This window comes from Aplysia californica, unplaced genomic scaffold (genome assembly GCF_000002075.1).
Source record: "Aplysia californica isolate F4 #8 unplaced genomic scaffold, AplCal3.0 scaffold00067, whole genome shotgun sequence".
Lineage (NCBI taxonomy): Eukaryota > Metazoa > Mollusca > Gastropoda > Aplysiida > Aplysiidae > Aplysia > Aplysia californica.
In genome coordinates, this window is record NW_004797337.1 from 1,358,177 (window position 1) to 1,372,209 (window position 14,033).

A 14,033-nucleotide genomic window follows, 5' to 3' on the forward strand; every position below is an offset into this window, starting at 1 on the left:
GGGGGAATGCCGCATCTCTATTAATTAATGTTGGAGCTGTGAACACCAATTGAAGCATCGAAATGGTATTTATGTAATATGACCTACTTTTTTAGCCCTACCTGTTAAAAAATCTCTAGTATATTTTTATCACGTAACCAAGCTCGCCGTTAACCCCTTCAACGCCGTATTGACGTACCTGGTCCGTCATGGAATCGCACAATTTTTCTGCATCTTGATGAACCAGGGAATACAAAACACATCTAATGAAGAAAAAGGTTTTAAGGAAATTCCGTGGGAGAAACGAGGTTTGTGTCCAGTTGGTTTTGGCTCGTAGGATTCTAATACAACCGGATCGAATGCTTGCTCCAAATTTATTTCAGCCAGGTTGAACAGGAAAGGGCAAAAAATTGGGAACTCACTATTGACTCCTGCCAGCTTGAGTAAAGATTCACCGTAGCCTTAGATTTTTAACCCTTACAGCCCCAGTAGTGTATATTATTTCCCTCACGAGTTCTTGTTCTCCTTCTCCCACGCCCAGTTGCGTATATTTCTCTCAAAAGTTTCCGACCACCTCCGACACAGCTGAGTATTTTTACTGTAAGCTGTCCAATTGTCCTGCAAAAAATTACAAACACACAATGGCTATTGGCTGGGCCTGAGGATTCAAAGACTCCAGTATTTCTTGGGACCGATGGAAGTGGGAAATAACCTGTTGCGCTAAAGGATAAGAAAAGATGCAAAGTGTTATTCTGGAAGGTGAATTTTTTTTCAGTATTTTTGAAGGTGGATGGTGATAGCTCATGATCTGTCCCTCACAAAATATTATTATTGTAGATTTAGATAAAAATAGTGTTAACATTATCATTTATGGGGTTTTTTTTTTTTCAGCTGTCTCTGCACTTGGAAGAGACTTCTTAGTTCAGCAACGGAAGGCCAGCATTTTTAAATGTTATTTCGTGAAAGCTGACTTTTGTGGCATTTCCAAGCACTCCACAAGGTGTGTTACAATTTTATATTTTGGACTAGAGGATATCTTTGGTGTTTCTAAACATGCAACACTGAATTTCCCAATACAGCATTGTCACACATCTTTCCATTAAAGTATAAATGGTGTTGCCAAATCATTTGGCGCGAGCTTTCGTGGTCTGGAGGTTAAGGTGTTCACCTCTCATTCAATAGGTTGCGGGTTCGAATCCGGATAGCGACGGAACATTTTCTTCTCTAAAATGTTCTCCTTTCACATTCTTTTCTGCTCTCTAACAATGTTCTGTCGTTTGCTTTCGTCTCCACTTTCTGCCCCACCACCTCCTTTGCGCCCTCCTCTGGGCTCCTGACTCTTTCTGCAGCCTTTGTACTGCTACTCCGTGGCCCCTTCTTTCAGCCACACCCCTGGTCTTATGGTAGGTAAGATCTACACCTAGCCTTTTCGGAAAAGGGCAAGTTGCGCACGTTAGAGATCCCTTGGCGGTCCAAAATCGATAAGAGTAGGCTTTGACTGCCACCCGGGCAACATTAAAAAAATCCTATCAACTGAAAATGTTTAATGTGTCCTTCACGCTCATATGACCTAATGTAGTTGCGAGCACCGTCAAATACTTACCAAAAAAAATCCTTTGGCTTTCGTGAAAAAAATACCTTGGGGGGTAATCACATATGCAAATGAGCCCCTCACACTTTTACTTTGGTCAGCTTGGGAGCTATCAATGACCCCTGGCCTTCCGGGCTGCAGAGGTAATTACCCTTGACTGAATGAGATGGTATCAGTGATGTCATGCATAGACAGCCTTGAGTGGGTGCATTAATATGTTACGTTTCACTCCATTATCTCTCATTTCCTTGCAAGATCAGCTTTATTTTATCACTTCCACTCCCCTGTATTTTTACCATTTGGTTGCTGCACTTCCTACATGCTGTAGCATACTGTGTTTGGTTTTAGAGACTTTCAGAGTAATTTGGAATTTCTACAGTGAGTGGATCAGGGTGCAGAGGTTCATACTAATGGAGGTGACAGTGAACGCTAAAGGTTCCAAAGGGAGTCAGATAAGGTTGTGTAATTTTACAAACTTTTTGAAGAATTTTAAACCTTGAGGCGTAGTTTAAATAAGAAAGTGAATTTGAAAGCTCAGTGTGTGTGTGTGTGTGTGTGTGTGTGTGTATATGGTGTGTGTGTGTGTGTGTGTGTATATGGTGTGTGTGTGTGTGTGTGTGTGTGTGTGTGTGTGTGTGTGTGTGTGTGTGTGTGTGTGTGTGTGAGTGTGTGTGAGAGAGAGAGAGAGTTGAACTGAACTGAAGTTCATTAAATTTATTTGTATGGTTACAAACCCTTTGCACAAAAATGTTATATACATATAAAACACATGTACTAACAATGTGTGGTATGAAGCTTATTAATTCTTAAAACACAGCTCTCGCCGCTTCTCATTATTCTTTCTGTCTAAAAAACACAGTATAAAGGAATTTATCAACTGTTTTAGAATAGGCACCATGCCATAGTATAATTATATCTATGTATATATACACAAAGTGTTAACTTTTCATTTTCATAAATATTTAAAAGAATAGGTATACTTTATCTGTAAATTCTCATAAACGGGACAATTATTAACAGGATTTGAAATCTGTCCTCGATAGCAGCGTCTCAAAATAGACAAATGTAAACAATTACTTGTTGCTGTGTGAGAGAGAAAAAGATGTTTAGTGAATGTAGATTGTGATGCGCTTAGAGCTTGCTGTTGAGCAGGAATTTGCACAATACAAATGCTTTCTTTTATTTTAATTATAATTATTATTCAGCTGGATTATGATAGCCTTCCTCTCTCTTTTTTGTGCTGTATGACAGCTGTGTAGAACCGTAGAGTGAGTCTGTAATCGTAATCGGGCCATACACCTCTATTCATGAATACAGTATTTGTTTCTTTGTTGTAGAATCAACTGCAGCTTCATTACCATAGATGTATATCTATCTAATGGGTTGTTTCTATTGGGATTCGACATCTCACAGAGATAGACAATGATGATAATGATAATGATATGCTGTGGGATTCAGGTCACCTTGATCTTGTTTTTGGAATGTAACCGTAGTAGAGGTGAAAAAGACAAAGCTTTATTCAGACCTACATGTACTGAGGTTTATAAAAAGAGCGCTACACCTTCTAAGACCTTTAGTTTAGATTCTGCTTTGGGATCTAATTTTCTGTTTGTGTGGAGGTCTTTGATTTTCACAAGTGAGATTTTTACATTTCTGTCAGGCCAACAGTGGTAAGAGCTGTCATGGAGAGATATTGGGTTAAATTTGGTAGCTTTGTCAAGTGGGTTTGGAATTTTTTCCTTTGTTGTGATTGGTCATTCTGTATTCTGGCTTCTATTGAAGTGGGTTTGACAAATTGTGTCTTTGTCTATTTTGTATTAGCTCAAGAACGGTGATTTGATGTGTCCAGATACAATGTGAAATACTGGCACATTGCTGTCTTGCTTTAAAGTAAATATTTATAAGGCATGCTGATAAAAGGAGTTACTGCTCCAGGAATGGGGATATCTGCCGAAAATTAACGCTGGGGTCAGGTTTGTAGATTGTCAACTGATACCAGTTTTTTCAGGTTTATCATTTCTTTCACCATTACATACTAATAGATTGTACAAACTGAACCAACAAATTTGATGTATTTATTTCCGTAGAGCAAAAATGGGAGAAGTAACTCTTTTTGTCAAAACCCCACCCATTTATGAGGTAAAGATGGTAAGTAAACCTTTTTAAAGAAACTAGGAAAAAAATAAAAGTTTCAACCCCGGTTTTTGTGGGTTTTGGAATGCTTAGAATAACTTTTGGGATTTTCACTGATTTTGAGGTACCATAGAACAGTTATTATAGTGAAGTGGGACTTTTATACAGCTGTCCACTCGTGTGATTTCTGACAGTGAGATGGTAATTTAGACAAGTTTATACTGGTCATTTTTTTTTTTATTTCAGAAAGGTAATGGCAACTTCAAACGGTAAAAGAGCAGCAGAGGAAATAGAAGAAAAATTTGTGAAAGTTGGTGAAGTGGAAACGTCTCTTCTCACATTGGGGCACTTTAGAGATGCATCCAGCTCAGAGGATGCCAAGCGAGTGCTTTTCCTAATCATTCCAGGTACTGTCTGTCTGTGTGTCTGTCTGTGTGTGTGTGTCTGTCTGTCTGTTTGTCTGTGTGTGTGTGTGTGTGTGTGTGTGTGTGTGTGTGTGTGTGTGTGTGTGTCTGTCTGTTGTCTGTCTATGTGTGTGTGTGTTTCTGTCTATCTGTCTCTCTGTCTGTCTTGTCTGTCTGTCTGTCTGTCTGTCTGTCTGTCTGTCTGTCTGTCTGTCTGTGTAGACGGCCAGACTAAAATTTGCATTGACATTGTTTTATTATTCTGGTCAACTTTCGCATTATTATAATTACTAGTCTGTCGCAGGTTTTTTTGTTTTTTATTTGGAAAGTGTAACATTTATAACTCAAATAAGCCATGGAGATTGGTACTGACAAGATCAGCAATTAGTCTACTGCTGTCTAGTGATAAACTGCACGCACTCGTGCCCTTAACTGTTGCCTCCCACTTTTCAATTTACACTGTGTGTAAGATAAGAAACATCTTTATTGTCCAGATCCTGGCCCTTTGGTTTGGTGTTTCACCATGTGCACACACACACACACTTACACACACACACACACACACACACACACACACACACACACACACGCACTCACACACACACACATGCACGCACGCACGCACACACTCTCACACTCACAGGCACAAAAATACACACACACTCAGGCTTACATTCACATGCATAATATAAATGAGCAGCAATATAAACAATAATAATCTTAAGCTAGATACATAATCAATGTTATTCTGATGCATGCTCTAAGGTCGTATGAATACTTATACAAGATGGTTAAGATGGAAAAATAATATGTATACTTGAGGACTAATTTTTTTGTTTTGTCTTTACGTCAGAAAGACACAGCTTTGCTTTCCAAAGATTGAAAATTCTTTTAGATATTACAAACAGTTTGAAGAGTAAGTGAGATAAGGAGGGAGGATTGGAGAACTGTGCCTAGGGGGCATGCAGCTGTCTTCAAAACTTGTTAATTTTTTTTCCTTCTGTTTAATAGCTGCTTTACTGTGAAAAGAGTTTCTTTCTGACAGGCTACTGACTGTGGGTGGATGCTGGGTGCTGTGGTGGGATATGCTCCTTCTCTCCTGTCAAACATCTATTCTATTGTCCTTATCTCTCTTCTTTTTTTTCTGTGTATGTTACTCACAAGTAACTTTTCTAGTTTTTGGGACTCAAATGACTAATTTGTGTTGCAAGTGCTGTTGGTTGTAAAAAGCTCTTTCTAAATCTGAGGTAAAACTTCATGTTAACTCAATCTTAGGCAACCCAGGGGTACCCACGTACTATGAGGATTTCATGCAAGAGCTGTACAGCCATTGTGAAGGGCAGATACCTGTGTGGACTGTCGGGCAAGCAGGACATGTGCAGCCTCCTGATCAGTCTCTTTCATTCTCCGATGTGTGTAAGTAATGGCACTGGGAGTCGACTTTGTTTTTATATCTTTTCGCGACCTCAGTGCTTTCTTGTCCTGTCTCCTTTTTTTAAAACATTGTGACTTTTTCTTAAGCTCACTCTTTTGTTATAATCTGTTTTCACTGTTATTAAAAATGGAGATAGAACCAGAAACCACTGAGGTCGTGTTTTGTTGAAGGGCACTGGCGTGAATCTGTGAATCTGTGGCAGACACCCTCGGAACTCAGGGGATGTCCCTCCTACAGGCCATTCGCCTTGCTGCAGACAGAAGCCGGTCTCCCCACGACACCCACCGGTACAAGAGGAAGAAAAAAAGTTTTAAAAAAATAAAGTAAAGTAAGTTGAAGGGCTGTAGCCACAATGATAATATACCGGTGTCTGTGGTGTAGCGATTAAGTGCTTCACCGTTGCACGCAAGAGACCCGAGTTTAATTCCTGAATGGGAAGAATTTTTATCAAATATCTCTGTCTTTCTGGTGGGATTTTGTATCCCTCTCAGCCTGGGTTGGCTCTAAGAGGCAGGATTTGAAGTCTGCCTCCTAAATGACTTAGATTGTGTTGATACGGGCATAAAAATACCCACACTTACAGTAATAATACGCATAGCATGCTGGTTTCTTTTTTTAAAAAATCACTCCACAAGTTGCAGAGCTGTCATCCTTCTGTTAAATAGAAGACTGTGTATGTCTGCTTCACTTTTCATGTTTTATTCCCATATTTGTGGTGAGATATGGCTGATGACCTCTGAAGAAAGTGTTCCTTTTCAATAACATCTTGCACAGTATGTATTCTTGAATGAAATGTTTTTTGTGTAGAGTTGTGTCTATTTTAAAACTTGGACACTATAAAAACTCTGACCGATTGATTTTGTTCTGTTACAATGGCACTGGACACATATTGAGGGTGACCTGGCTTTGGATCATCTTCAGGGCATTTTTAAAGCTATTCTGTTTGAAGAGTTTAGGCACTGCAATTCCACCACATCTTAATATAACGCATTAGAAATTGTTTGACTCGAGTTACTGGAATGATTTTACTGCACTGAAGAGAAGAGATTTTTAAACAAAATTTTTCACTGGGCCAGTGTATCTTTGCACTTACAGCAAAGGAAACACAGGTCTTACTAGAAGTTAGCTGATCAGGGAGTCTACATTGCCTTATAGAATGACAAAATTTATATATTGCACACAGGGCTAGGTTACGTATGTTTGATATCTATTGTTCAAGGTGAACTGCAGCATAGTTGACCTTCATCAAGGTCGCATCACTCTTCTTCAGCTACCAGTTTGTCCCTCAGTAGGAGTAAGGGTCATATTTCTGAAGTCAGATGATCCTTTTTCTAGTGGTAATGAATGATATGTTATATAGAAATGCTTGCAAACGCAGAGCAGGTGTAGTACTTCGATAAATGTGCTTGTAAACAGTTTGTGTGATTTAAATAGTTTAATTTTCGAAGTGACTATTGTTTCACCTGTTCTCATTTCTTTCGTGGGTGGTTGATGGGTGCTCTGGGGTGGTTTGCTCCTTCTTTCCTATCAAACATCTATCATCCTTATCTCTCTTTTTTTTAAAAATGTTTCTTTCTGGTAACACCTCTAACCTGTGGCACTTTTATGACCTAATTTTGTTGCAAGTGCCATAAAGCTCTTATTAAAACTTTAAAAAATCATTGCTTTTCCCCCCAGTTTCTACAAGAGATGACATATACAGCCTGAAAGCTCAAATTGAACACAAGGTGACCTTCATCCGAGAAAACATTCCTCCAGATGTTTCTCTTATCCTCATCGGCCATTCCATCGGGTGCTACATGATCCTCAACATGTTGGAACATTTACCCAGCAGCCAGGTCCTCCGCTGCTTCATGCTGTTTCCCACAGTAGAACGCATGGCCACCTCACCCCAGGGGCAGGCCATGACCCCGGTCTTACGCTACTTACGATGGTTCCTTGTCGCTGCTGCTCTGTTTGTCGTTATGATTCCTATGAGCATCCGCCGCCCCTTGATTGAATGGCACTTCCGGAGAGCGGATTGCCCTCCGTGTCTGTACGACGGAGTTGTGAGGACGTTGACGCCGTGGACGGCAAACTTTGCCTCATATCTCGCTAAGGTGGAAATGAACGAAGTAACAGAACTTCAGGAACATCTGATCAAGAAACATCTGAAAAAGCTGAGTTTTTATTACGGAACGCGTGACCACTGGGCACCTGTGCAGTATTTCTACGACCTCAAGACGACGTTTCCTGATGTGGACGCCAGGCTGTGCTCGCTGAACTTGAAGCACGCCTTTGTTCTGGAGACCCCCGAGGGGAAAGCCATGGCCAAGATTGTGTGGCTGTGGGCTCAGTCTCATCACCACACGGTGCTCTCACACACGGGCAGCGTGGATCAGGAGACGTGGGCCTTTGACGGTTGATGAAGGCCTTGTTTTTACTACAGGTGTTGAGGCTAGTCTTAGATTTTTAATATGTGCGGAAAAATTTCTACATAAAATGTGAACTTGAAGAAACTTGACATTTTGTTGTGTTTATTTTAACCTTTTCAAGAGAAACTGGAACCAAAAAATTGTCGGTGGGATGGGGGTTATTATTTAAGTAAAAGAAATTTTTCATGGCCAGTTTATTAGAGCTTTATTCTGCTGTAGAATTTGAGTCTTCAATTTATAAGAAATTGTGAAGAGCTTTCTGTGTGTCAATTTGCAAGAAATTTATTGCATTTAGAATTGTTTGTTGAAAGCGTCTGTATGCATCGAGATATATATTTTGACTGGTAAGAATGACATAGAGCGATCAGATTATCAGGTGATCGTTATATTCCAAATGCTTACGAGATGCCGGTTGTGTCCTTTGAACTTGACCTCTTTTCAGCATGCACTGTGTGCCTTTGCTACCATCTTGAAGCGAGTCAAGCTTCTGGCAAATACAGTCCGGCATGGACTACTCAAACATGTCAGGGATTGATGAATATGTATTTGACATGTCCATGGTGTGGGTAAACGCTTATTGTGAAAAATTGAAGTGATAGCAGTCGGGGAATGACAAATTGTAAAAGCTATTGGTGGTTTTGAGTTTTCCGTGTTCGTGTTATTTGTGCCTGACTGTATGTATGCTTTTCCCACCAGTTTGTGAAGCCTGAAGCCTCAACAATCACTGGTCAAATGTTAATTTATTGATGATATGATGATTTCACCCGTGACAGACAAAGTGGCAAGAGGATTTTAGTCTCTTGCTGCATAATGATTGAAAATGATAGGTTCACACTAAATAAATACACAGATGTGTTATTGTCTTCATGAAAATATCCTTGTTCTGTGATAGCTGTCCCATGTACTTTTTTATTTATTTTTTTCCAGAAAATAAGAACAGTGGTTTTAATACTAAAATAGATTTTTGTGTCTATTTACTTGCTGTCTCACTGTTTGTGAGTGTTATTTTAGTTACAAATATATCAGCATCCATGTTGAGTAATATAATATAAGGAAAACGTTTGGAGCAGAGTAGAAGAAAATCGCGTAGACAAGTACTTTGGGATAAGTCTGGGCTAGTTGAAATAACTGGCATTGGAAAGAAATGGAAAAAGGTCCACCTTATACTCCCTCTTACTTGTACTTGTGTGAAAGGAAATGACATAATGTGTGGTTCAAGAGACAAAAGGTTATATTTGCTGATGAGTTATGAATTACATCATTCTTTTTTTAGGAGTAAGTTTGAGGAAATTTTATGGCACTTGCAACACAAATAGGTCATATAACTGTAGAAGATTTGAGGTGTTACTAGAGAGAAACATACAAAGAAAAGTAGGAGGAGCCTTTGCTGAAGAGAACTTTAAATAATGTGCAGTGAAACTCACTTTTGTAATGAAGTCATCAGGTCTGTCCTCCAAGTTTGTTGAATCTGAGTGCTTACATTTTCTACTTGTTCATCAGTAAATGGACATCTCAGTCTTTAGTGGGGGGCTGTCGTGGTCTAGAGGTCAAGGTGTTTACCTCTCATTCAATAGGTCCCGAGTCCAAATCCAGATAGCGACAGAAAACTTTTCTGCTCTAAAATTTTCTCTTTTCACATCTTTTCCTGCTCTCTAACAATGTTCTGTCATTGCTTTCATCTCCACTTTCTGCCCCCAACCCTTCACCTCCTTTGCCCCCCTCTGGGCTCTTGACTTTCTCTGCAGCCTTTCTACTGCTACTCTTTGTCCTTGGCTTCTTCTTACTGCTGTCTTTTAGCTACACCCCTGATCTTATGGTAGATAAGATCGAGCACCTAGCCTTCTCGGATAAGGGTGAAAAATTTCGGAGGTCTCATGTGCAAGTTGCGCACGTTAAAGATCCCTCGGTGGTCCAAATTCGATAAGAGTAGGCTTCAGCCGCCACACAGGCAAAATTCAAAATTTCCTACCAACTGAAAATGTTGTTTCCAATGTGCTCATATGACCGTATGCAGTTGCGAGTGCTGTTAAACATTTACAAAAAAAAAAGTCTAGTTTGAAGGCTGCTGTATGTCGCAGGTCCTCGAGGCTCCCGCAGAGTTTTGGGTCTTCCTGCCAAGGGTTTATGCACTGCCATGTTCAGCACAAAATCTGCTCTCTTCCCCCCTTTTGTTGAGGAATTTGGCTCCAAACGATAGACATTTTCATATATTTCCTGCTATATTGAATGAGTCCCAGAGAAAGGCTAGACTAGTTGCTACCTCAGAATTACAAAGTTCTATCGGCTCAGTACCTAGTTTTGAGAAATTTGACGTCAAAATGTTTGAGCTTCACATGTCAAAATTTTTCGAAAGCAACTCTTTAAATATCTTGATAACAACTCCAAGAAAGTCTTATCAAGATAAAGCGGATAGAGCATTTGATTTCTGACCTCATGGTCTTAGTAACTCAAAACAGCCAAAAATGTCAGATAGAACTTTGTAATTCTAAGGTAGCGTGGTGTTGAAAAATTTACAGTGGTGCTCTAGTATACAATGGATGGCCGAAATGTACACTGTGTGAATGCAAATTTCACCCAAACACACGTCAGTGTCATATATCTGAAAGTTTGTGGCAATTTGCGCAATAATACACTGTGGTACAAGTTTTGACTAGAAAGTCTTGTGCGTGTGCCCTTAGTACATGCTGGTGTGAAAGAAGGCCTCTGATTGGTTAATGAGATGGATTGGTCAGTTGAAGCAAAGATTCTCCAAAACCGTTAAAGTGTACAGTGTATGATACACATTTAGTGTGTAACCACAAATCAAGAGTGAGAAGTTAGTCCCTTGGAATACTATAGAGTAACAGTAGATAAGGTTTGCTGTGGGAGCAAAATTCGTGAAGCCACATTAGTGAGGACTGTTTGTTCTACAAATGACTTTGATGGTTCCGAGTTTGCTAGTTTGCTTTGGTTGAATACAAGGTTTTTTGGTTTTAATGAATTTTAATAAAAACGGGGAATCCTTCTTTTTTCAACGTGTCTGAGCTCATTGAATGAGTTTCTTTGTAATTTACTGTAATTAATTTCTAAAGAAAATTATGTCTTTATGGAAAGATGTGAAACTAATAGAGTGATTTTATGGTTAAATAGATTCATTATTGTGTCCTTTTCGTATGATTCATAGCTGCCAACTTTTCAGAAGCAAAAAAAAACAGACTACCAGCAAGGCAGGTCAAGGTGGTGGGCATTTACCAAGTAACCCCACTCCAAGCTCTTCACACACACTTCTTTGCTTTCAAATATTCATTAATGCTCAGTAGTTAGCTATGGTAGGGCACACAGTTACAAAAGATATAGATCTATGGGCTCTCCTTATTTTTCGTAAATCCAATTTTTGAAAGTTCATAACTTTCCTTAAGCATGACAAGTCTGTGAGGAGTAATGCTAGAAAACAGAATATTTTCTGACATGAACTATGAACACAGACTTACCCACTCAGACCCTCAATAAACATAACGCATTATTTATATATAGCTTGGCAGCTCTCTGATCTTATGAAAAATCCCCTGTGTTTGTTCAGTGAGGGCACTGAAGTGTGCATGGTACTCACAGTAAAAAGACAAGTCAAAATACAATTTTAGATCAGTTTTTCTTTATTCTTTGTCATAAAAAGTGTCAACAGTAAGAAGAATATATATATATATATATATATATAGACATACAAATAATATCTGTTAGTTTAATGTCATAACAAACCTAAATGCCACTTGAAGCATAGTGTTGCCTACAAAGCTTCAGCACATGTCAAAAGAAAAATCATAAAATAGATAAATTAAAGTAGTTTTAGCAGATGAAAAAGACAAGTCGAAGTCTGGTAGATCTATCTGATTAGTAAGTGTGTTTTACATTCTTTTCAGTATAATTTAAGTAAGTCATTTAAGAGGCAGGACCTCCAACATAATGCCCATCTCTGATAGCATTGAGTGGGAAGTCGAAACCATTGAAAAACTTATGAAAGAGGTCAAGAACTGGATTTGAATCCGAGTCCAAGGAGGTTATATTTAGTACTAGAGTTCATGACAGTGAAGTCCCCCACGTAAAGGAATGGGACGCTGAACCTCAAGAGCAAGACATGCACAGTTCAATAGACGGGCGAGTACTTTTAGAGAATCACGTGGAGGCATCTCGGTGCTCTTAGGAGGAAATATACAAGCTAACACTGAAATAAGGGGGCAGGGTGGTGTACAATAACCCTTGAGCTCGTGGGGAGCGGTGTGGGGGCTCAGATTAGATAGTTCATATAAATAGGGGCACACTGGCCATGACAATGAGGGCACGAAGGCCCCAAAGTCTAACACGTATGACATCATTGCTGCAGGTTCTAGCATTATTATGTAACCTCTTTGAACCGAGTCGCATCTGTCTAAGTCCAGTGTCTCACAAATTGTATTAAACACAACATGCTTTTCGGCAATTTTTGTTCACAGGGCAATGAACTCTCAGCATTGGTAAAACGTTGTTTTATGTGAAATTTAGATTCCAAAAGTCACTTCAGATCATACGATAAAAGAAATTAAATATGAAAGCTACATTTTCACTCTTACTCTTAAAAAATAGGTCATTTCTGACAAGGAGAGGATATCAAAATTAAATACCGGTACACAAGACATTGGGTCAAGTCTCAGATCAATAGAATCAACAGATATAACATTTTCAGTGAATCTACACATGTAAACAGACTCTCCTTTCACAACCTCAAAATCTAACTCACTTTCTCCACCTTTCAAATTTTTATCGTGTTTATTTCTTCTGCTTTCTCTTCACAAATAACAAAACAGAGGTTAAAGTTAAAGCAAGAATGATTTTCATGCTTATTGAGAAGAAAAAAATCCTTTTCAAATATCTTGAGATGAAACAAAACGTAGAAAAACTGAAATACATGTTATAATATTATTAAATACACAGGGCTCTTCTGCTTATTTATTTTTTCTCATGAAAGTCTCAAAGAATATTCTGAAATAATAAGTCAGTTTGATAAGGAATAATAAATGTATAAAAATAAGCCAAAAATCAATATATATGGAAAAGCTTGCTATTGCCCCATGTAATGTATATATAATATATCGCCATGGTTGCAAAACAGTTATAATTATAAGTATCCGTTCTACATGCTGAGTAAAAAACACAAAAGTTACTTATTTTTCTTTCCACAAAAAGATACGTATGAGTTCCAAACTCAGGAAACAGGGAAAAAAAAAAAATCAAGATGGACAAATTTCTTGATAAAATTAAGAACAGTCAAAGAATAAGAAAATAACGGACATGGGTAACAAGGAAAACAGAAAGCACCCTTGTCAAGGAAATACTTCTTCCCTTGTCATTACACTTACACAAGGAAAAAAACTCTCCACCCTTTACTAGCCTTTTATAATTGTCAGATATAATATGGCATCTGAAGGGAATGGTTCTAACATGATATCACAAAAACCAACATTCTTATACAACCTTTCAATCAAAGCACCAAAAAGATCGTCGCTTGACGTGTAACAACAGACATGGTCACGCATACATTTTTAAGGTGGGGGGGAAAAAACCCTCTTAAAGCCTTTTATGGTAAGCAAAGAATATTTTTTAAAGAATCAAACAAACAACAAAAACACCTCACCCCAGCCAAAAAAAAAAAGGTAACTTAAGAAAACAGTTTAAAATGCTATACAACAAATGTTCCTTTTCTGGTATCACTGCAAACTAAAGATCACACACTGTGGGCGAGGTGCAAACAATTTCTATTGTTCTTGCTGGACAAATAACTTCAAACAATCACAAAGCAATCCTGAATCATAGCCAGTTTACATTAAAGGAAAGAAACAAAGCTTCTATACCATGACGGTTCAAAGGGGCCTGGAGCAATACAGGCTGTGAGAGTGATATGGCTGTCTTCACCTGGGGTACCAACATGTTTAGTTCATTCACACATATATACATACACATATGTAACATATACACATACAGATGTTCTTTGAAAACAAGACTCTCTTCTCAGGAACACCAATGACTTGATACCTTAGTGCAATTGAACCCTACACCTACCTACCACC

The 14,033-nt window shown here is 38.7% G+C and overlaps 1 protein-coding gene across 3 annotated transcripts in view; it reads left to right on the forward strand.

Annotated features, from left to right (window-relative positions):
• LOC101849677 (lipid droplet-associated hydrolase) overlaps positions 1–8,913 on the forward strand; it is a 12,000-nt gene extending 3,087 nt beyond the window's left edge. The window contains exons 2-6 of one of the 3 annotated variants that reach the window (XM_035968559.1): positions 871–979; positions 1,950–2,027; positions 3,950–4,110; positions 5,383–5,523; positions 7,220–8,913. In XM_035968559.1, coding sequence (XP_035824452.1) covers positions 871–979; positions 1,950–2,027; positions 3,950–4,110; positions 5,383–5,523; positions 7,220–7,947 — 1,217 coding nt within the window. In that variant the 3' untranslated portion in view covers positions 7,948–8,913. The remainder of the gene's footprint in view (positions 1–870; positions 980–1,949; positions 2,028–3,949; positions 4,111–5,382; positions 5,524–7,219) is intronic. The other 2 variants (XM_005093664.3, XM_005093665.2) reach the window with 2 other exon arrangements.
• Positions 8,914–14,033: the final 5,120 nt, after the last annotated feature.